Below are 22,753 nucleotides of genomic sequence, written 5' to 3'. Positions count from 1 at the left end.
GGCTGAAACCGCTTTTTTAGTGTCCAGCATGCAAAGAGGCCCATGTTTAAGCACAAGAGGGAAAATGAAACGTCACTTCAGATGAGGTAATGATGGCCGTAAGGTCACGTAAGGCTACACCGCTTCCCCATCATACACTGACAATTTATTGCAAGTCAAAACAAAAACAAAACAATTCTGGTATGTACAGGCTAAGAAAAGGCAAATCTTAAAAAGTCAACAAGATAAAAAAACATTTACAAACAACAATAACGGATAATTTTCCATTTTCCATACTTTAAACAAGTTTATTAAAAAATAAAACCAAACAAACATTCAAGAAATAGTAGTTGCTGCTTTTTCTGGCTGGGAGTAAGATGAAAAGATTGCGAGCCATATCTCTGGGATCAAGGATCCTTAATAAAAAGCTATGGACAATTACATAAAGCATCTAAAACCAAAGAACCAATCAACAGCTCATGTTGGAACTACATGAGCCAATCGTGTGCTTTCACACTGAGGTTCGTGGTTGCCTCAACACTGCAGTAAGTATACTTTTTGCTTTTCTCTACTAACTGCATTTGTCTAGAGCAGCGATGGGTCGAGCCAGATGTGTTCCTTATGTCTGAGCCATTAGTGAAACCACAATGTTATGAAACGTTGCACAAGCATAAAGGAAAAGCTTTTGTACATGCACTCTTTGTATCCCAGGGACGTAATTTTCCAGACTTTTAAAAACAGGGCTCACTGCTTTCACTCTTGGATCTCTAGAGCAGACTGAGTTCTACCAAATACCGCTTAGACATATAAGCTCAGACTCCCTGAGTATAGTCACAGCACAGACACGTGCATGAGTACCCCTTGGCAGATACTTGGTGCTGTAAGGAGGATTTCGTAATAGCAGTTTATTGGATGGCTGTGGTCCTGACACACTACAAATAGTCATCCGGTATGGGCTCCAAATCAGCAGCAGAGAGTCGGATGGGGTTTATGTCCCCTGTGGTCTTGAATGTGTATAGCTCATTGTCAATCATCCTGCGGTCCTGGAAGCCGAGGCTGTCCTGTCGGTTGATGGGAGTACGCGGACGGGATGGTATGAAAGTCTCAGAGGGATCCATGAACGTTTTGTCCTCAGGCTGTGGATCTGGTTCTTTAATGACAGGCAGCGCTCCATCAGTGGGGCCTGTGAAAGTGCGGTAGGAGTCTGTCTGAATGCCGTTATAGTGGTCTGGAAACGCCTCGCCGTGGCTGGAGTTACTCAGCAGATGGCCATAGACCATCGTTTCATCTATGGAGTCATAGATGTGGGATTCATTTTCAGATCGGGTTTTGGTGAAGTGCATGTCAGATGGCCGGAAGATATTCCCTTTGGGCATGTATATGGACGATCCCCTATTCCTTTTCTGATTTTTCTTTTTCCTGTTTGAAAAGATGAAGACAAACCAAAGGTTTATGGTCTAATAATGCCACTATGAGAGACTATGTATAAAAATGTTTTTTTGTTAATTTTTTTTGTATGTTTGTTTAAACTTAAATTCACTGGTTTTGCAGAGAGGCAAATTACAAAATGTGTCCATACACTTTGGACTTAACTGTGTGTATATCAGCAGAAACAGCAAATCAATGGTTTATCTTACAGCAGCTGCATTGTTCATATTTATTTTACACTAATATTGATATTAAAAAAAAGTTTGTGTTCTAATTTGTGATAAAAGTAGATAAAAAAGGATGAAAAACAAGGTAATTTTAAGTATGGCTCAGTATCTAATCTGAGATTAAGCACATCGTTACTGATATATTTAATCACAATGAGAAAAAGTAGAACAAAAAAATTGGGGTAGTGGATGTGGTTTATATACTAAAAAAGGGTAATTTTAGACAATTGCTTGGTGGTTGCCAGGCAACAGGATGGCCATGCATAATTCAGCTTTTGTGGATTTAAATGACATGTTACTGTTATGAAATAAAAGTGATATAATGCTTTTATGATGTGTTTTTTGCATAAATGCAAAAAAAAAAAGTAGTACTTTTAGCCATTTTTCAAGGTGGTTTCTAGGCAACATGACAACTGTGTAAAATCTGATGTAGATAAGAACCTTCAGGGGCTGAAGATGTACCTGCGTGCTATGTTTGGCTGCTCAACTCCTGATGGTCTAGAAGGAGTTTGCAGCCAAAGAAACAAACAACAACAACAAAAAACAAACAAACAAACAAACAAACAAACAGACACACAGACAGAGATTTCTTTCTAACTAGCACAGCCTGGTCTCAGGCATTTTTTAGGGTATCAGTGTTTTGCTGCAGGTGTACTCACTTTGTGACAATGCATACAACAGCTAGCACTAGAAGCAAAAGCAAAATAGCTCCTGATATCCCAAGGACGATGGGTAAGAAATCTGTAGAGGAACAAGCAAACACTGTTTAGATTTATGCCTTTAAGATGTTTTGTGTATGTGAATGTGCTACAGTGATAACTGCTTACTCTGCTTCCTCTGCAGATTGATTGTGGTCAGTGCACTAAATTGACCAGTCTCTGGTTCACAGTTGGACATGTTGAGATAGAAGCTCTCACCCACCAACTGTTCCACCACCGGCGGATCATATTCTGCAATACTTAGTTTCGGCTTTCTGTTCTCTATCGTCCTCACATCGATTCCCGTGTGTCCCTCTTTACATTCAGGCTGTGTGACGTTAAAATTGAGCTGTGCTTTGTACTGGTCGGGCAGCATGACGATCCAGCTTAGGGTGCGGTAAGATTTCATACCCTGAGGCCAGTTGGGGGTCGCCAGCAGTGTTGGAGACGTCGTGTCAGGACTGACCGCGTAAATAATGGTCTCTGAAAGAGGGAAGGAATTCATATCAAGTCTAAATCCTTGGTGTTTTATAAATGTAAATAAATAAATAAAAACCCATCTGTGGTGCAACAGTGCCTCTACGTGGAATTTTAAAGTACAATAGCCGCGTACTGCAGCATGTTGTTTTTTAGTCTCTCAAATAAATTATTTTGTTCAATAACTAATTATTGATTCAAATTTCCTTCATCTTAAGGTAATTCTTTAAAATGACTTCTTTAACCAAACTCAAACAATAGAAGACTACATAACATACTGGATGATAAAACTAGTCACTTTTTACACATTGGCTCATGATTCAGGTCATCATTCTCACTTTTGAGTCCTTTTAAATGTTGAATTTGGCTTCTATTATATTTACCAAGCATGACTGCAGTGTTTTAAAACAGTCAGACAACAAATTAATAAAGCCATTATCGGGAAAAAAAATCATAATGACCAGTTATCAGCATTTCTTCTAAATAATATAACTGATACAATTAATCCGTAAATACACCTGGGTTTTTAGTAAAAAAGAAAAAAAACCCAGGCTGGAACCCAACAATACATATTGACATTTTACCTCTGATCTCCTCGCTGACGCTGATATTGAGGAAAGACCCCGTCATCCTGCTTAACTGCTGTCCCGGAGCTGTGATGGAGATGTTGGCGTGCACTTGAATTTTTTGGATTACGCCATCAAAGCAGAAATTTCCAACAAAATTGCTACCCTCTTCTTCTGCCAAGTGCAGAGAAAAAGGCTCTTTACACTCCTGGCTGGGCAGGGACTGCCGCAAACTCCCTTTTGGTGACACCAGGTCCCACGTTTTGGTTTCTGGGATGTTGAGGTGCCAGGTGAAGCTGTTGAGGGGCATTAGCAGGCAAGGCTCCATTGTGGGCACAGAAAGTGTAGTCACGGGGCATGACTCTGTGTTCTTGCAGTCTGTCATTCAAAAGCATGAAGTGAGATGCATGATATTAAGTTTCCAAATAAAGCACAACTTAAATAGCAAATGCAGCAATTTCTTGCACTTTTTTTTTGTAAAAGTTCTTATTTAAACCCACAGAAGGAGGCTCTCTTGATGAGCTTTTCTTTGAAGTCTCAGAAATAAAGCTACCGTAGTTTTCGGGTCATAAGCCGCTACTTTTTTCCCACACTGTGAACACTGCGGCTTATACTGACGTGCGGCTAATGCATATTTTTTTACCATGCGGCCAAAAACATTTTGCCTGGTAACAGTAGACCAATAAAATTGATAAGTAGTATATATACGGTATATATTTTTACCGGTTGTTAAGAGACGTTGTAATGTTGTTTGTGCACTGTTCCGTAAAAAAACCATAAGCAACGTAATTTGTGCGTTACCGATACGTACGTATACTTAAAGGTAGCTGTGTTACAGGCGCTGTTCGAGGAAAAAAAAGCATTTGCAGTATGTATTTTTGTATGTTACCATAACGTTTATGTTACCATGTTTATGTTACCTTAGGGATTAAATTAAACGTTAAAAATCCTCACGTGTAATATTTCTGTGTAAATATCTCATATTACAAGTGAAACGCATACGACTTAAAATCCGGTGCGGCCTGTACAATTACAAAATTGATTTTCTTTCTAAAATTAGAGCATGCGGCTTTTAATCAGGTGCTCTCTGTAGTCCAGGATTTACGGTAATTAACATTTTTCTCAAAATATCAGTCTATCCTTTTAGACTTTAAATCGACTATTTAACTTAGATTTCATCTTTTCTATACCCAGCAAACAGAGATAGACATGTATAAGAAAACACATTCCAGGAATGAGAACTCTCACCAATAACTTTTTTGGCAGTCAGGCGTATGTCTTCATGTGGGCAGTCGAGGAAGGACAGTTTGGCTATTGATCCCGCAGTCACATTTATCTTCTCTTTAACCTCAGAGTTGATGCTGATCTCACAGTAGGAGTCAGAATTTAGATTCTCAATCTGCAGGGACACTCCTGGGTCTTTGGTTAGATCCACAGTGCACAAAACTAAAATGGAAATAAAAATAATACATATAGATAAAGATAAAGGTAATATATTCAATAAAAATAAATACAAATAAATAAAAACAAAACATGAAAAAAATTATTGTTTCCCCATCCAGATTTGAAAATAATGTGGGACATGACAAAGCAGAGACACCATACTTCATCTATCCATTCATCTATTTTCTTTGGCTTATCTGTGGTCACAGCAGGAGTTGGAGCTCATCAGAGCTGTCATAAGGTCAGATATGGGCTACACCTTGGACAGGGTAGCAGTCTATATTGCTAACATGGAGACAACCATTCACTCTCGCATTCACACCAATTTAGAATCACTAATTCACCTAATACACATGCCTTTGGAGGCTGTAGTGCCCAGAGAGAACCACACAGAATGTGCCCAGCTGACCGGCGGATTCAAAACCTCCTTGCTGTGAGGCGTCTAGCAAATGGACACTAAAATTTGTTCTCTTCACATCCTCATAGGCATCGTAACATTTTGCCACATTGTCTCCAGACTCGTTTACGCTCATCTCATGTGCTCAGGGTGAACCTGCCATCATCTGTTGATAAGACATATGAATGTACCATCGTGAAGGACTACACTGCACTACCTGTGTAAACCTGAACAGGCTGCAGATTTGCTGAAGAATTTTGTTCCCAAATTCACAATGAAAACATTCAGTGTGCAAACAAAATCCCTCTTTAGATTCGGACCCTTTCTACTATGACTTCACTGTAATGGGTTGTTGATAAAAGTGTTACACAATCTCCATTTTATCTATATTTCGGTGTTAACATGATACTTGCATAATGTATTGAACTTAAGTTTAAATAAATGGAATTTTTGCCCATACAAATTCCATAAACTCATTGAAAAACATAAATAATTACATTACAATATCTACCATAGTTAAAGGAAATGGCAGTAGTGTGATAGACACATAAAATAGCTTGATGTTTTAAAAAAAACAAAAACAAAACTGTGTACAAGTCCCAGCTGTTTATGTTTTAACACTGTACCTGGACGGCCGCTCCTCACCACAGAGACGCTGTAGTTCAGCGTGAGACCTGGCAGCGTCGTGTTGGTTTGACAGTTTGTCAGCACCATGTTGAAGTTGCCCTGTTGATGCTCCGGCTGAGGATCCTTTAGAGCTTTGGTTACTGCCTTGGCCCCTGCCTGATACTCCACTGTCACCTCTCCATTGTTGAGGCACTCGGGGGGTGTGACGTGATCAAAGAGCACGGTGTAGTTGTGCATCCCGGGCACCGTGAAGTTCCACTGCATCTGCATGTTGTCAGGGAAGTCTCGAGGAAAGTTGGCTGTCACGAGTGTTGTGTCCGATACACCTCGTGGTAGGTTGACCCCCACTATCGCGATCACTAAGAGGAAAACAAAAAAGCAGCGGACACTGAGGTTAGAAAAATTCTTTATGATTAAACAATTCTTTATGGTTGTGAAGTAAAACAGTGGGCAACTGACACCTGAACTATACCAAATCTTTCCTTTTATCATTCAATGAAAAGGATTTTCATGTGCCAAGTTAAGAAATAATATTTTGGATATTCTGACTGTCCTATAATTTATACAAATGTATGAATACCGAAAGGTGACTAGGATATACAACACCAGGTCAGTGTTATAAATCCCCATTGCTTTGCAAGTTATTTGGACACTCCTGTGATTCACCTGGTAGAACAGGTAACCTGAATGCTTAAGGCCTTGCAGCAGTATTTTGGATTAATCCCAGACCATGCTGCATTTTTTTGTCCACTCTGTGCTGCCCTATCTGAATTAATGTATAAACAAAAAAATAAAAGCAATTCATTTAATAAATAAAAGCCTAGATTTTCATGAAAGACATAACATTTTCCAAGTGCCAATATGAGACTATTAACTATGGTAATGTTTCTAAAAAGTGTTTCGTTATAAGTTCTCTACTCAATGATTTATTGTGCTGTCTGTCTGTTCTGAGGTTTTTTTGTAGATATAAAATGACTTACTGTTTGTCTCAGGCCCGCCACTGAGTTTGAACTCAAAAGGATCCATCTTTGCATTCGCCGGCACCTGCAGGGACACGCGGCCCTTGTAGCGACCCTGGATTGTGTTCACAGATCCTCCTCTGCAGAAGGTACCAATATTTGCCTGCCCACGTAAATAGATAATAAAAGAGTACGTGTGCTCATCCGGGCATGTCTTCTCACTGGAAATCTGTCTCAGTCCCTGTTCTGGGAAGTCCAGTTGGAATGTGTGAGGGTAATCAGTTTTCAAGTCCCAGTTGAAGGTCCGGTTGAACTCTGGGAACACCGAGGACTCGGCCTGAACAGGCTCACCAGAGAACGGGGCGTCTGTCCAGATACAGATAAAACAAAAAAGATGGTGAGTTTCCAATAGCTTTTCTCCCCTCACTCTCCAACCTTTCTCCAGGTATCTCAGGCTTTGGAGGTTAAGTTGATTCTACTACACGCTCCCAGTCTTTACCATTTCCATTGTACTCTACTTCTATTCTGGTAAGCACACACCGACGTTTAAACGTCTAATGCGACATATGTCAGTCATAGCACAAAGTCCACTTGCATTAATTTTTTTAAACCTTCAGCTTTGTCTTTACCTGCAATCACTGTTAGCTTTAGCACCTCTTCATGTGTAAATTATGTCTAATCAGCTTGTGACCGCTTTAAAATTTAAACATGCATTTACTTTCTGTCATGTACATTTCTAGGCCACTTCATTAGATACACCTACAACTGCTCTTTAATGCAAATATCTAATAAGTCAATCACATGGCAGCAACTCAATGTATTTGGGCAAGTAGACCTAAATGATGATCAAAACGACTTGCTGAAGTTCAAACTGAACAGAATGGGGAGGAAAAGTAATTTAAGTGGCTTTGAATGTGGTATTATTTTTGTGTCAGATAGGCTGGTCTGAGTATTTTAGAAACTGCTAATCTGCTGGGATTTTCCCACAAAACCATCGAAAAACAGAAAATATCTGGTGAGTATCAATGTCTTTTTGGTGCCAGAGGTCAGAGAAAAATGACCAGACTGCTTCAAGTTAAAACGAATGCAAGAGTAACACAAATAACCATTCATTACCACCAAGGTATGCAGAGAACATTTCTGAACGCATGACACACTGAAGCTTGAAGCAGATGAGCTACTGCAGCACAAGACCACACCGGCTGTGACTCCTATTAGCTAAGAACAGGAAACTGAGGCTACAGTTCACATGGCCTCATAAAAATTGGACAACAGAAGATTGGAAAAACATTGCCTGGTCTGACATTCAGATGGTGGAATCAGAATTTAGTATAAACACCATGAAAGTATGGATCCTTCCAGCCTTGTATCTGCAGCTCAGAGTGGTGATGATGATGTAATGGTGTGGAGGAAATTACGTTGGCACTGCACTTTCGGGCCCCTCAGTACCAAGTGAGCATTGTTTAAGCACTGCAGCCGGCATCGCTTTATGAGCTCAATGTGCCATCTTCTGATGGTTGATCCCAGCACGATAACATGCCGTGCCATGAAGTTCAGATTATCTCAATCTTGACCATGACAGTGAGTTGACTGTACTCAAATGGCCTCCACAGTCACCAGATAGCACTGCAATAAAGCACCTTTGGAATGTGGCTGAACCGGAGATTCACATAATCGATGTGCAGCCAAGAAATCTGAAGCGACTGTGTGATAGCATCAACTATGTCACATCAATTTTCGGACTAAATCTGTCAGGCATGTTTCCAGCACCATGTTTCAGAGAACAAGATCACTGTAAACAGTCAGAGCTGTGAAAAGCTCAGTCATCAGACTGCTTTGAATAGCTTTGTTTTTTGCATCTACTTTCACTATAAGCTAATCAGCTCATCATGTATTTTGTTCACATGGTCATTTACAGGTGCAGAATGCTCCTTAGGTATCTCATGAAAACTAGATGATACCCTCCACAGAGGCTTCCCCAAGCTGGCCAATCAGAAGAAAGTGTCCTTTTAGATAGGAGATGTTAAAGAAACCAAAGCTAAGCTGAGGGGTTGCACAAATTTCCAGTATTAGACAAATTAGACCATAAGACCTGACTTCACATATTTTAACTCTACATACCAATTTCTCTGTTGACCTCCACACTGAAGACATCTTGAGGTCGAGGGCAGGTAAACTCTACTGAGACGTTGCAGGGAGCAAACAGTGTTAGGGTTTTAGGGTAGCATTTCTGGTAAGGTGCCATGCCCGTACACACGCTGCAGTCGAGCTCTTGATTCACCTTCGTGATGATAATTCTGTTTTTCTTGAGGTCAGAGGCCACAGACATCATTCTGCTAGCTAAAAACAAAAGGTGCACAAGATGGTGAGATGCTGATCTAGCTGAAGATAATTCAACTCTATAATAGTCTGATAAAATATTCATATTAGACAGACATGAAATAATTTTCTGGTGGTTTATAGTTGTGACCAGGAGTTTATATGCACTCATCATGAGCATAAATGCAATGGCAATTTGGGGTTTTAATGATTTCTTGGAACAGTTCTTTTTCTAGGGTGGAATAATTGGACAACATACATCTTTAATTACTTTAAAAAACAAGAATTGGGTGCACAAGTTTGAATTTATTTTGGATTTTCTCTAATCCACACAGGGTCAAAAGTATAACTACAAGCTCAAATGTATACATAGACCCCCTCTAATATTTGGTTAAATTACTCTTTTCATGTTTAACCTAAACCAGATGCTTTTGGTTTCCATCAATAAGCTTCTGGCACAATTCTGTCTGGATATCTGACCACTGTTCTTGGCAGCATTGGTAGAGTTTTTTTTTTTCAAATTGGTTGGTTTCCTGACACAAGCCCAGCTTTTTAAGCCGGCTCCACAAACTTTCAAAAGGATTCAGGTTGGGGTTTTGGAAAGTCCATTCCAGAAGCTTAATATTAGCCTGCTTTACTCATCCCAAAACCAGTTTTATGAGTGTTCCTATTGGAATGTCCAACTATTTACAAGTTTCAACCATCTAGGTGTTGATTTGAGGTGAAGATGGAGATTTTGAAGGTAGTCCTGCTTCTTAACTTTTTCCATTCACTTTATGTAATGTACCAGTAGCACTAGCAGGAAAACAGCCCCAGAGTATGATGCTACCACAACCATGCTTTGACAGTGTGTAGAGTGACAGTGGTAGAGATTTTTTCTCTAGAAGGCATTTGGCTCGTCCATGTGGACAGCTGCAAAATTCAGTCTGGTTTGAAGCTGTCGATTTTGGAGAAAAGGGTTTTTTCCTTGGTCAGCACACTCTTCGTGCATTGTAATGTAAAACCAGCTTCACTGTGGACAGTGACAGTGGTATCCCAGCAGTTTCCATTTTATGGCAGGCTTGAGCTTTGGTGATTCCTAGGTTGTTCCTGAACATCCCAAACAATCTCCTTTCATCTGAGGGTGACAGTTTGGGTCTTCTTTCAGATCTCACCAAAGTGGTAACCCACCCAATAACTTGTAACTTCCAAGTACTTACATAAAAACTGTTTGATCTGGAATCTGCAGTTGTTTAGAACTGTCTCCAAGAGACCTTTCTAACTTGTGTAAATCCTTTATAAGCTGGCAGAGAGAAACTACCAGTTGTACTCATTCGTGATCACACACGAAGTTTGCTTGCCCTGTCAAGTTAAAAGACCTTGCAGAACTTTCAGCAGCACTTATTAAAAGATTTAAATGTGTATACAAATATATTTGAGCCTGTATGTATACTTTTGATACTGTGAATTTTCTTCAATCCAAAAAAATTTCAAACTTGTGCATCCAATTATTGTTTATCAAAGTCATTAAAGATGTATGCAATATAATCATTCCACCCTGGAAAAATAACAGTTAGCTGAGTGTATGGAAACTCCTAATCACAACTTTACATCATTAACACTTTTAAGCCAAATCAGTTCAAGAAAACACTGCTGCTCAAATATTCTTATAAAACAAAAGATTTCCAACAGCCTCAGCAGACCTTTAACAAAATAAAATAGAAAAACTAGTATTATGCTATTTGTGGTTAAATTAAGAAGGGAGACATAAATATATTTATAGTTGGTTTGTCATAAAAACATAATTAACCTTCTTATTATTTATTTATTTATTTTCACACAAAATTTAATCAGATATAGCATATAATTTATTTTGGTATAACTTTTTAACATTTGACTGAGGACAAGAAACAAAGCTTAGCTTTGCTTTCCCTATTAATCAACGTCCAGGTCAAATAGATTAAAGTAACTACGTTTAAGTTATAGGTCCTTAACTACGACTGTAGAAAAAGGCAATGATTGAATCATTATAATTTTAAAGGATCAGTCATTGTTAAGGATATGTCTCCATAAATGTGTGCTTCGATGTTTGTTTGTTTTTATATATAAAATGAATAAAACATCTTCCTCTATGGGTTCTAGAAAGTGTTCAAACTTGCCTCTCTGTGTTGTTTTGACATTAAATGCTGCCGACTCCAGTTTTTCTCCTTTGGGCACTTCAATAGTCACAGTCGTTGCTCCGAGCAGATTCAGATCAGACACCGTCCCGCCTTTGCAGTAGCTGTTAGTATTGATTACGCCGTTGCTTTTAGTAGTACTCACTGAGTACTGATAGCCATCTGGGCAGGTCCCCCCAGCAGACATGTCCTTCAAACCACCACCAGGAAAGTCCAGAGTTAATACAGTACTCTCTGGGACACTGATGTCCCACGTCAAGGATCTTTTGAAGGCATTAAGTTGGTCGGGAACAATTTCTGCTGCAGAAGGTTTGCAGGAAGTCTTGGTGCATTCTGGATGAAGAAATTAGAAAAAATTTAATTTCTCATTATCTCCATCAATGAGAGAGATGCCAAAGTAAATGAAGAAATAAGTGCAGAAAAAAATATTACAGATAAATGCGTAAATATTAAAACAAAACCTTGTACAATACATGTTATATTTAATCTATAAATAACTCATTAATAAAAGCTGGAAATTAATATCTAGATTCGTGTTTTATTAAGTAATCCGAAGTACTGTGAAAGTCTTATTTTGCTTCAAAAGCAACAAGACCTTCTTCTAATTTTAAGTGGTCTTGAGCTATAGTTCTCCAGGCTTTCAAGTCTTTCAGAGTTTCAGAGCACCTAACTCAAGGGATGAACCAAAACTGAGCAAAGAACACATTGCATCGTTAGGCAGTCTGTTCCCATTTTCTATATAATTTGTTCCCATTTCTTTAGCTGAATCTATGAAAAATGCCAAAGACAACACAGCTTAAAAGGCATAAGTAGTATTTTTGCAACAAGGCGATTCCCAAAACGCTATTAGTCAAAAACTTGGCAGCATACTGTGTAGTGTGTTCTAAAAAAAAAGTGAGGAAACTGGGTAACTCAGGATAAAATAAGAAGTGGAAGGTCTAAAAAAAAAAAAATCTCCGGTTGATCCGTCTAGTGTTCAGAAATGGTCTCAGTGGAAGGGTGGCTATGAAGAAGCCATTCTTAAGGAAGTGATGCAGGGATAAAAGGCTGAGGTATAACAAATTACACAAGAACTTGATTGAAAATCATTGTAGGTCTTACGGAGTGATGAATCCAGATTTGAAAATTTTAGTTTAAATCGCTGTCAGTATGTACGGAGGAGGTCATGAGGGAGGTACAACAGTAAGTATCTACAGCCATCTGTAAAACACGGTGGAGGCTCTGTCATGGCTCGGGGCTGGATTTCAGCCAGTGGTGTTGGAGATGTTGTCAACATCGACAGAATTATTAAGAGAACAAATGTTGATCCACCATGCAATACCTTTTGGGCAGCAACTGATTGGCTTGATTTTTTAACCTTTATTAGTATATTAATTTATTTGTCACAGCTCCAGCAGCTCTCACCTATTGTCTTTTTTATCTTCACATTGAACCCGTCTTGAGGTTTCGGGCAGCTGAACACCACTGACAGTTTGTCAACATTGTTCAGCGTCTTTTCCGTGCTGCAGGTGAGAGTGGGGCCTTCAGCGGTGCACACTTCACACACCGATTCCTTCGGGTCCCGGCTGAGGACCATGGTCGTGCTGGAATCAACGCTTATGACCTCAGTTTCTAAACAGAGTGAAATGCAGAGTGAGACAGAGGCCAGGGTTGAGTTGCTCCAGCTGTTAGCCAATCCTTTCACAGGGTCCTTGTAATAGAGTCCACCATTAAAGCTTTAATTAAATTACTCACTTTTGCCTTTAGTGATGGATGGAAAAACTCTGAAGTGTGCTGCCACCATTGGCCAGCTTGGCTCTGTCTACCAGGACCATTAAACCCCACTATAATCTAATATCTTTGGACCCACAAATGGCAAATTACAGGCTTTATCTTCTTTGTTCACACAAATCATCTGCAAGTAGCAAGAAACCTATTTCTATAAAAGACTGAATGCAAATACGAGATAGTAAATATTTAGAGCAAAGTCACACAGTTAAATCATTTTTTAAAATCTGACAGATTTTTGGTGACTCATTTTAAAAGTTTTAAGCTATAATTGGGCTACTTAACAGCTGGTGCAGCTCCATTTAAACTCAGCATTAATCCTATGGAGCTTCTAATTAAAAGAGAGTCTATATTTAGCAAACAGTTCTTACTCAGTTGTGTGACGGAGGTCTGAAACAGCTCACTGACCACCTGAGCCTTTGGTTTTACTTGCAGAGACACGACAGCTGGATTGATCAGATACAAACTTTTCACAGAACCGCCTCGACAGTACTGAGTCTGGGCCTTGCTGCTGGCTTTGGATGTGGACACAGAGAACTGATATCCATCTGAGCATGGCTGTGATGTGTCCGTCAGTCCTCCTTCGATGGTGCCCAGGCGCACGACTGTGTCCTGAGCTGCATTCAGATCCCAAGTGAAGATTCTGGCAAAGTTAGTCAGGATGGATGGTTGAGTTTGCAGAGTTGGCGGGCTGCAGGCATTCTCAGTGCATTCTGGATTTCAGTCGAAGACAAGAAAAGATGCACAGATGGGTAAAAAAAAAAAAAAAAAAAGGAAAAATTAGTAAATGAAAAACCGTAGACGCCACTGCTATATCTAAGTGGATTGCATACGAGCTTTGAGCTTTCTATCACAACAGAAATAACCACCAATTGACTTGACTGGGGGAATAGAAATTGTTTTCTGAGGATTAATTAGAAGCAAATTGAAAAATAAAAAATAATAATGCAAAGTCTAAAGTAGAGCTGGGCGATATAAGATTTTTTCATATCATGATATGTTTTTTTCATTTCAGGCGATAACGATATATATCACGATATAAGCCAAATAACTATATTTGTAAGATTTAAATGTGCCGTTGCTCACGAGTAAAATGTGAAATAATCAGCAGCTTGTTTTGATTTAAATATTTATTTCCCATAATAAGTTCAACAGGGTAGATGTACTTAAGGAACATGAGACTTTTTCAGATAAATAAAGGCAAATATTGCAAACTACACAAAAGGCAGCCGCTAAAGCGTTTAAGTTTCAAAATAGAACAAACAAAACAGACTACTAAATTGTCAATTCCACTTAAAAAACAAAATATTAATTCTAAAAATAAATCTTAGTTTGTTTTACAGAAGAACAGACAAAATTGACTAACTTTTGTCAATATCAAATAAACTGAGAACTAAAAGGAAATTCTCAATCTCTTGCTTTCGGCACAATTTACAGTGCGCGCTACTCTGTTTTTTGTCAGACTTGAAATAGCTGAAATACCTTCACACTACGGAACTTCTATGGCCCTTCCGTTCGACAATCTCTCCGGCATTGGAACCATCATCTGTTTTTTCTTCGGTAACCTTCGCTCACGCTCTCGGTTGATTTTTCTCTAGTCGGCACGCTCATTTCCTCCATTACCCGGGCGGCACGGCGGCTGGCTGATTCCCAAACAAATACACATGTGCGGCTTGGCACTTGTGCTGTACGTAACAAGTCACGTGACGTGACGCTGTGGCTGTGATTGGTTCGGCTCTGCGCTACTTAATTTGGATTGGCTGTTCTTCTTTCTTTCTTTTTTTTAAGAGGACAAGAGAGATGAGGCCTATCGCAATAGTTTAATTTTTCTATCGAGAAAAAGTTATTTCGCAATACATATCGTTATCGTTCTATCGCCCAGCTCTAGTCTAAAGCAATAAAATGTCAGGGTAGGAAAAAAACTGTGAAAGTAGAGGCTCCTGCACAGTGGTTTTTACATCAATGAATTATCTATCCTTGAAGCTATGATTAGACCACATGAATACTTGCTCTACATTTGCCTTCAAAGGGATAAAACACTTTAAACGAGGTCTGATCGAAGCTGAATGTGAGTAAACTCACCGATGGAGCGAGCAATCGTCACAGTGTAAGACTGCTCGACAGGCTGGGGGCAGGAAAACTCCAGTGTGGTCTCAACTTCAGGTACCAGAGAGAGAGAAGAGTTGCAGGAAGACTGTGTGCTGTTCACCTTGCTGACGATACACACAGAACATTTTGGCTGCTCGGTGGACACGATCACATTCAAGCCTTTGTCTGGTCGAACGACCTCCTGCTGGGATTCTGGAAATCAGATCCAATAATGTGAATATGCTGTAAACTAATCTTAAGAGGAGATCAACAAATGCATAGCTCTACAGGGATAATTATATCAGACTTTTGTCACTTTGGTTCACCCTGAAAGATCCCATAAAATGTACACATTCATGTCCACCAGAGGATGTATTTTTACCTAAAAAGCCACAGTCAGATTCCGATTAGTTTATTTTTATATCTGTGACCAAATACTTGTGGTCTTAATGATATATAAAAGAAACAAACACATCCTTAAACGGTCCAGCTGATTTTTCTGTTCACGCCTGAGCAAATACAGCAGCTCCAGGCACACCTATTCCCATGCACTGAAGTAGCAGACAAGCGCAAATTAACTGAATTTCGATAAACGTGAGTCACCTAGTGAGTAAAGAGAGGGTGAACCAGTTTTAAAAAGCATAACGAGGTGACTCTCCCGTCGTTTTCTCCTGAGAATGTTTTTCTAACTCTGGGAGAAGCAGTTTTTCTCCACAGTAGCGAGGCTTTTATATAAACCAGATGTGGTTACAGGTGTCGTTTTTGGTCGTCTTTTCTATTTAATCATCCTGTTTCCACATACTTCTGTGCTTCATTTCTACAGTTCCTGACGTCAACATTGCATAATTTTGGCACATTCTTTGCTTGCACGTTCATGCTAGTCTATCCCAGAGGTTACTCTACTCTGCTGGAATAAGATCTGGTGACTGAGGTTGCCACTTCATCATGACTGCTTTCATGATCATGCTCTGAAGCTACGTTTTGTTGGTGACTTGGTGTGTTAACATGATGCAAGCTGCTATTGGAATATTGTAACCTGCAGCCATTCTGGTATGAACACAGCTGGCAAAAATACCATTAATGATCAAAGTGCATCAAAAAACACCATCCCCACATCACCAGCCCGGACTGGTGACTAAAGGCAGGCTGGGTCACTGGGTTCACGCTGCTGATGCCAAATTGTGACCTTACCATCAGCCATGTAAAGAGTAAAATCTGGAGACTGTGGTGCTGAAAGCCCCTGGAGATCAGTGAGCCCAGATGGACTCAGACCAGCTCATCAGGCACCAACAATACTCTCTCATTAGAAATGTTTTCCCCATTCTGATGTTTAAAGTTAACTGGAGCTCATGACCTACACTGAGGTGCAGCTACATGACTAGCTGGTTGATTAGATAAGAGTATGAATAGGAAGGTGTACAAGTAGCACGCTCCATGTGAATATTTTCTAACGTATGCAAATAATCAGGGAAGTTCACACACCCTCATATATTACACAGCACACTTATTCCTACAGTTACAACCTTACTGCCCTGCTTCCCATCCTCTGCAAATATCAGAACTCTTCTCTTAACTTCTTTATTTTCTGCCTGTTATTTACTTTCACCAGACTCTGCGAAATGCGGATTGACCTACTTCCTGATTTATCCCTATTTCACATCAGTTCTATGAATGGAATTGAAGAAATTCCACATTTACTCGCATACCCTGCTACTCTGAATGAGGTGAAACCCTCACATGTGCAATCCCATAATAATCCCTGCCTGGACCATATCTGCTAAAAATATCAAGAAACCTAATACTAAACACACAATCTAGGATTTAAAACCAAAACAAGCGATAAAATAAATATATTGAATTAAATCTCACTCTCAAAGCGGTGAGCATAATGTTACCTCTTCCTCTCTCTCAAGCTAAAGCAAAAATAAAGTCCTTCTTTAACCTGAACCTGTAGCAACTAGTCCACAAAGAGCTTCTTGCAACCGTAAACAGTGGGTGTGTTGAGAACGTCACACTGTTCAAAGTTATTTAGAAGTCATTTTATAAATATGATAAAAACCCTTTTTTAAAGTTAAACTTGCTGATGATGATTTCAACCCAGAAAACCGGGAAGTTTACATCTAGCATAAAAAGATTATTTAAAAACAAAAAAACGAGCAACAGATTGTTGGTCAATCATTAATGAAGTCGTGATGAATTCATGCCTCCAGGAAGCTCCATAAATGCCTCATAAACCTTTTTGAAAATGGAGGTCTGGAAGTCGGAGCTATGAGTGGAAACGCGCTGCAGCCTCCGTCATGTCTGAGCTGCCTTTAATGTTCGTTATTATCCTATCATTTATTGACACGGAGCTTTAAGCACAGCTTCGCTTGAGTGCATCTTTACAGCACTTCAGCGCGCGCTCCTCTCAGCTGTGTTTTTGACCCATTTGGCGCACGAACGCGAAAAGAAGCCACGCTTTTGACACGAGGACGTTTGGGTTTGAAGCTACACGTAGATTCAACAAACAACACAAAATACTGAATGAGGTCATTTTCTCCCCTCACCTGATGAATCCAAGACTGCCAGAAACAGGAGCGCCAGGAGAGCGCAGGTCCTGCAGAGCCGCATGTCCTCAAAAAAAATAATAAAAATAAATAAAATAAAAGCAAAATAATTTTAAATGATTGTTTTTGTAAGTTAAAAAGATAATCTAAAATCGCCGCCTCTCTTTCAGCTATACAGCTTACAGCTGCATTTCCAAACGTTACAACAACAGCAGCAGCGTCGCTAACAGCCACTTCCTGCTCACGAACACTTGCGCGCAGCGGCACAGAAGAGGGCGTGGACCGCAGGTAGAGTACCTGTCCAAACTTGACAGGAAGAGCAGGCCCTGCCGCTGTGCCTTTAAGCAGGAACACTGCAGCGATAGCGCACGCAGTCCGGACTCTTAGGATAAGACGCGGGTCCTCTTCTGACTCCCCTTGCACTGTGTGGGACAATGAGCGCCCTATTTATAAGTAGCCAAACATGCCAAAGATTGTTGGCATCGTGCTGTGTAACCCCCCAAAATGTGGCAGACGAAGGGTGTGGAAGCAGAGCCCAGAGCATAACCTCGTTGCATCATAGCTGATAAATATACTGATAAATAGAAGTATTTGTCCTTTAATGCGACAAAAAGGGAAAAAAACGAACGAAGTAGGTTAAAGTGAGTCTGAATGATTAAAAATATTAAAGCTTCAGAAGGAATATTAGTGAGAAGCAAAACAGGCATAAATCAGGTTGTTCCTGGTCAGCTGGAATTTCCATTTTGTAAAATGGAGATGGAAATGTGATTAACTGTGCGTAAGACAGCTTCTGCACAGCACTCCCGCAGTTGCAGAGACTGCCTCCTGCCTCCACACGCCTCGTGACGCAGGCATTCCTGCACAGAAACATACCTGAGGGCTAGACAGCTCACAAACACACATCCAGGTACTGCTATTTGAGTCCAAAATGCCTGAATTCAACCTTCAGGCATTTTTGACGTATATGAACCCAAACCTCTACATCATGACAACAAACTGGATTATAAAAAGTTTAAAAAAAAAAAACAATACACACACACACACACACACACACACACACACACACACACACACACACACACACATGCAACCAACATACAAACGACATGCAAGGTTTTTGGTGAACCAGTCTGACAGCTAGGAGAGTGGGCGTTGTGATGGAAGCAGACAGCTTCACAAGAGGACCTCAGTGAGGAATCAGCAGCTGTCAGACGCCCCCTCCCTCCCTCCATCCCTCCCGTGCTCCAACTGTAACCGTAGATCCAAAACACGAGCTGCATGAGTTTCTGTTCTTTATCCTCTCTGCGTGGAAGCTAATTGAGACACACAAGCAACTTTAAATGACTGTGCTGTAATACACTTACAATATAGTAACAAGCTGTCTTTGTCAATTGGAAAGATTAAAGACTTTAAAATAAAAGAGGAGGATTAAGGACCAAATATTAAAGGTTAAAAAGTGTAAAGAGCCACTTTAAAAAAAAAATCAGATCTCTATTGTTCAGTTACAACCAGTCGGTGTTTACCTGGTGCAGGTATTTCTGGCTTTTTGGGCGTGTCTGGTTTTAGTGACCGACTTATGAGAGGAAGGTCCTAAGGCTTCCACATGAGGGCAGTATCACAAGACAGATGATCCTAGAAAAGGCTTCACTGCTCCTCCTCAATATTTAAAAATGCACATTTAGGCTGCCAAAATATAAGACTCAGGCATGTACTTTGGTACTTCATTCTTTTGGATTTACTTAAAAGTTGAGCTCTGAAGTTGTTTCTAAAGATATTTGTATTTTTTCCAGTTTCTAAATATTTAGATTACTCATTTAAAAACATTCTTATTTATTTATTTTCTTATTTTCAGTTTTTGATTAAAAAGGAAATCCATTAAGAAGTGCTGAAACTCTCAGCTTTCCTTTAACATCCTTTGGTCATCTTACTCACCAGCTTGTTTGTTCACTGCACATTTTATACATATCTCTGTACAATTTTTTCTATACATATTTCTGTACATTGTTACCTGTATATACGAACTTCAGTTGCTTATGTATATAGGGCCACTCTGTGTCTTCCTTCTATATCTTGTATTCCCCTTGCTATAAGAGCTGTGTAACACCAAAATCTTCTCATCCGTGGGATAATAAAGGTTTATTCTATTCTATTCTATTCTATTCTATTCTATTCTATTCTATTCTATCAAAATCTTATCCAAGTAAAAGTGGAGATTTTTTTAACCAGCAGGTTTAAAATAAAAGGAGTTCCTGTGAGTGTTAAAATATAATAATAATTATTATAATTACCAATAAGACTGGTGGAAATTTTGCCTACCGTCACATCCTACAATAACACCAACTCTTTGCATGTCCTCCTTCACTCCATACTCAACATCCATTATCCAGTATTCACGCATTGTTAGTATGAATGGCTGTTTTTATCTTGTAGCTGACTGTAGCTGTTGCCGTATAAACACGGAGGAGTCAGATGTTTAAACCAGCGTCCTCACAATGTGAGTGCTGTGGTAGGCTGAATGTGCTGCAGGTTCTTTTTCACCTTCAGGCTCCTTCCTCTGCTGCTCTGACACATTTCATCTCTTAGCTTACCTGAGAATACAGTTTTTAAATAGAGAGCTGCTTAGAGCTGAGAGTTCTCACAGTAGCTGCAACAGAAAAACCTAAAAAACCGCACTATCTTTTTCTTTTTCTAAAAGATGTACTCCACCATTAGACACTTTTAAAAACACTAAACAGCTACTTAAATACTGTATAAGTACAAAATTGAGGTACTTTTACTCCTTTATTTGTATTTTCTTTCACACAAAACTACTTTCTGTCCAAAGTTTTTCAGCCACCTCGGAAGATTTTGCCCTTCAGAGAGCATAAACTCTCATAAACCCAATGAGCAGCTCCTCTTACAGCTGTCTGCACTGCACATAAAATTAGACCTCCAGACAGCCGTGCTGCAGACTCAGAGCAGTGGGCAAACTGGTGCTGAGATGGATCCCAGTTATAGTGACAGTGTTTACTTTGGTAAGACTGGAAAAGACTTAATATTCACCTTTTTTTGGTGGATTAGCCTTGATTTTATTATTCAGGTATGCTGCCAGTTGTTCCATTTATTCTTCATGTTTATTCAGGAACTTGTACGAGATGCAATCAAGCCGTCTACGGAGAAGGTCGAGCGTGTCAGGCGATGGGACGTTTATTCCACAGCGTGTGCTTCATCTGCAGTGTTTGCAGTGAGTTCTCCTCGTGTGAATGCTTAGCCCAGTGTGATGTATAACAGTCTACATATTTAAGCTTTTGCATGTTTTCAGGTAAAACGCTCAGTGGCAAGCCTTTCTATACAGTGTCAGGGATGATATATTGTGAGGATGACTTTTTGGTAAGTATATGATCTTTTAATAGGTTGTAAAATGACAGATTAACTTTATTGACTAATCTATTTGGGTGGTGGTGTTTTGCTGGTACTCGTGGTATTTTCTGCAGTTCTCTGGAGTTCATCCGTCCCCTGAAGTATGTAACAGCTGTGGCTTTTTAATCACGGATGTGGTAACTATCAATTTATTTACTTAAACAGTACTGTGAAAAAGCATTGCCCCACTTCCTGATCTTAGGTTTTTTTTTCTATATTTGTCACGCACACATGTTTCAGATCATCAAATACATTTTAATATTAGAAAACGATACCTCAAATAAATATGCAGTTTTTAAATTACCTTTTCATTTATTAACAGATTAAAAGCTATTCAAACTTGCCTGCCCTACATTTGACAACATTTATTTGGGAAAGCTGAGTTCATTTAATTTTTTTACACTCAGGCCCGATTACTGCCCGACCTGCAGAATCAAGAATTCATCTGTCTGAGAAAGTAAAGAAGGCTAAAAAAAACCCTGAAATGCAACACATCATGTCAGATCTAAAGAAACAGCTGATGAACAAAGTCACTGACATCTATCAGTCTGTAAAGGGTTACAAAGCCATTTCAAAGGCTTTGGGACTCCAGAAAACTATGGTGAGAGCCATTATCCACAAATGGAGAAAACTTAACAGTAACAGTGGTGAACCTTCCCAGGAGCAGCCAGCCTTCCTAAATTACTCCAAGAGTGAATCGATTACTCATCTATGAGGTCACAAAAGAATAAGAACAAGATCTAAAGAGCTGCAGGCCTCACTTTTCTCGGTTAAGGTCAGAGTTCATAATTCAACAGTAAGAAAGAGATTGGGCAAAAATAGCATCCATGGGAGAGTTCAAGGAGAAAACCCCTGCTGATCAAAAAGGACATAAAAGCTCATTTCACATTTACCAAAAAACAACTTGATGATCCCCGAGACTTTTGGGAAAATATTCTCTGGACTGTTAAATTTTTAATAAGGTTTGAGTCCCGTCTCAAAACTAACACAGCATTTCATAGAAATGTTTTACTCAGGTTATCTTTGTCTAATATTAGAATTTGTTTGATAATCTGAAACATGTAAATGTGACAAATGCGCAAAGAAAACTAAGAAACCAGGAAGGGGTCAAATACTTTTTCTCAGCACTGTGAGTGTATGTGTGGTGTCACATGCAAGAAATTGACATTACATTGGATGATCAGATCCTGCAGGCTCGTGGGAAGCCCTACCACCCATCCTGCTTTCGCTGTGTCGTCTGCAGACAGAGCCTGGAGGATCAGCCTTTCGCCGTCGACTCACACCGCAGGATCTACTGTGTCAGCGACTACCACAAGTGGGTGTTTTATGTAGCAACAATAGTCCTTTTCAAGAGCAAAGGGGGAAACCCTGCCAGACAGGCTGAACAGGAGAAAACTCACACCTTTGTTGACTTCATGTTGTAACCTCTGTGAACTTTCACTGAAACTTCTTCACGGTTTCAGGGTCCAGGCTCCCCGCTGTGCTGCCTGCAGGTTGCCGATACTCCCAACAGAAGTGAGCTTCACAGAAATTATGCAAAATATTTGATCATTCAATTCACAGCAAATTATTTCACAAAGAAGCACTCTGAGTGCTTTGTTATCTCTTTTTTTTAGGGATCAACAGAGTCTATTCGAGTGACATCCTGTGACAGAAACTACCATGTAGAGTGCTACA

At 39.7% G+C, this 22,753-nt stretch overlaps 1 protein-coding gene across 1 annotated transcript; it reads right to left on the bottom strand.

Moving 5' to 3' along the window:
* Positions 1-398: 398 nt before the first annotated feature.
* cdcp1b (CUB domain containing protein 1b) lies at positions 399-17,741 on the bottom strand. The gene is made up of 13 exons (XM_065470047.1): positions 17,678-17,741; positions 15,126-15,344; positions 13,415-13,756; positions 12,681-12,887; positions 11,259-11,609; positions 8,923-9,141; positions 6,823-7,167; positions 5,842-6,201; positions 4,624-4,821; positions 3,394-3,753; positions 2,462-2,815; positions 2,294-2,375; positions 399-1,398 (listed from the first exon to the last, which is right to left on the bottom strand). Exons 1-13 carry the CDS (start codon positions 17,739-17,741, stop codon positions 912-914), a joined length of 3,588 nt encoding a protein of 1,195 aa, XP_065326119.1. The 3' UTR covers positions 399-911.
* Positions 17,742-22,753: the final 5,012 nt, after the last annotated feature.

This window comes from Pelmatolapia mariae, linkage group LG22 (assembly GCF_036321145.2).
Source record: "Pelmatolapia mariae isolate MD_Pm_ZW linkage group LG22, Pm_UMD_F_2, whole genome shotgun sequence".
Lineage (NCBI taxonomy): Eukaryota > Metazoa > Chordata > Actinopteri > Cichliformes > Cichlidae > Pelmatolapia > Pelmatolapia mariae.
This window is presented reverse-complemented; position numbering and strand designations above follow the sequence as displayed.

What these genes read in the sequence shown, in the direction of transcription:
- cdcp1b (XM_065470047.1), bottom strand. Translation starts at nt 17,741, where the DNA reads ATGCGGCTCTGCAGGACCTGCGCTCTCCTGGCGCTCCTGTTTCTGGCA. An exon ending in GACGATTGCTCGCTCCATCG is followed by an intron (nt 13,757 to 15,125) that starts GTGAGTTTACTC and finishes ACTGAAATCCAG; the next exon opens with AATGCACTGAGAATGCCTGC. An exon ending in GGTGAGGAGCGGCCGTCCAG is followed by an intron (nt 4,822 to 5,841) that starts GTACAGTGTTAA and finishes TTTCCATTTTAG; the next exon opens with TTTTGTGCACTGTGGATCTA.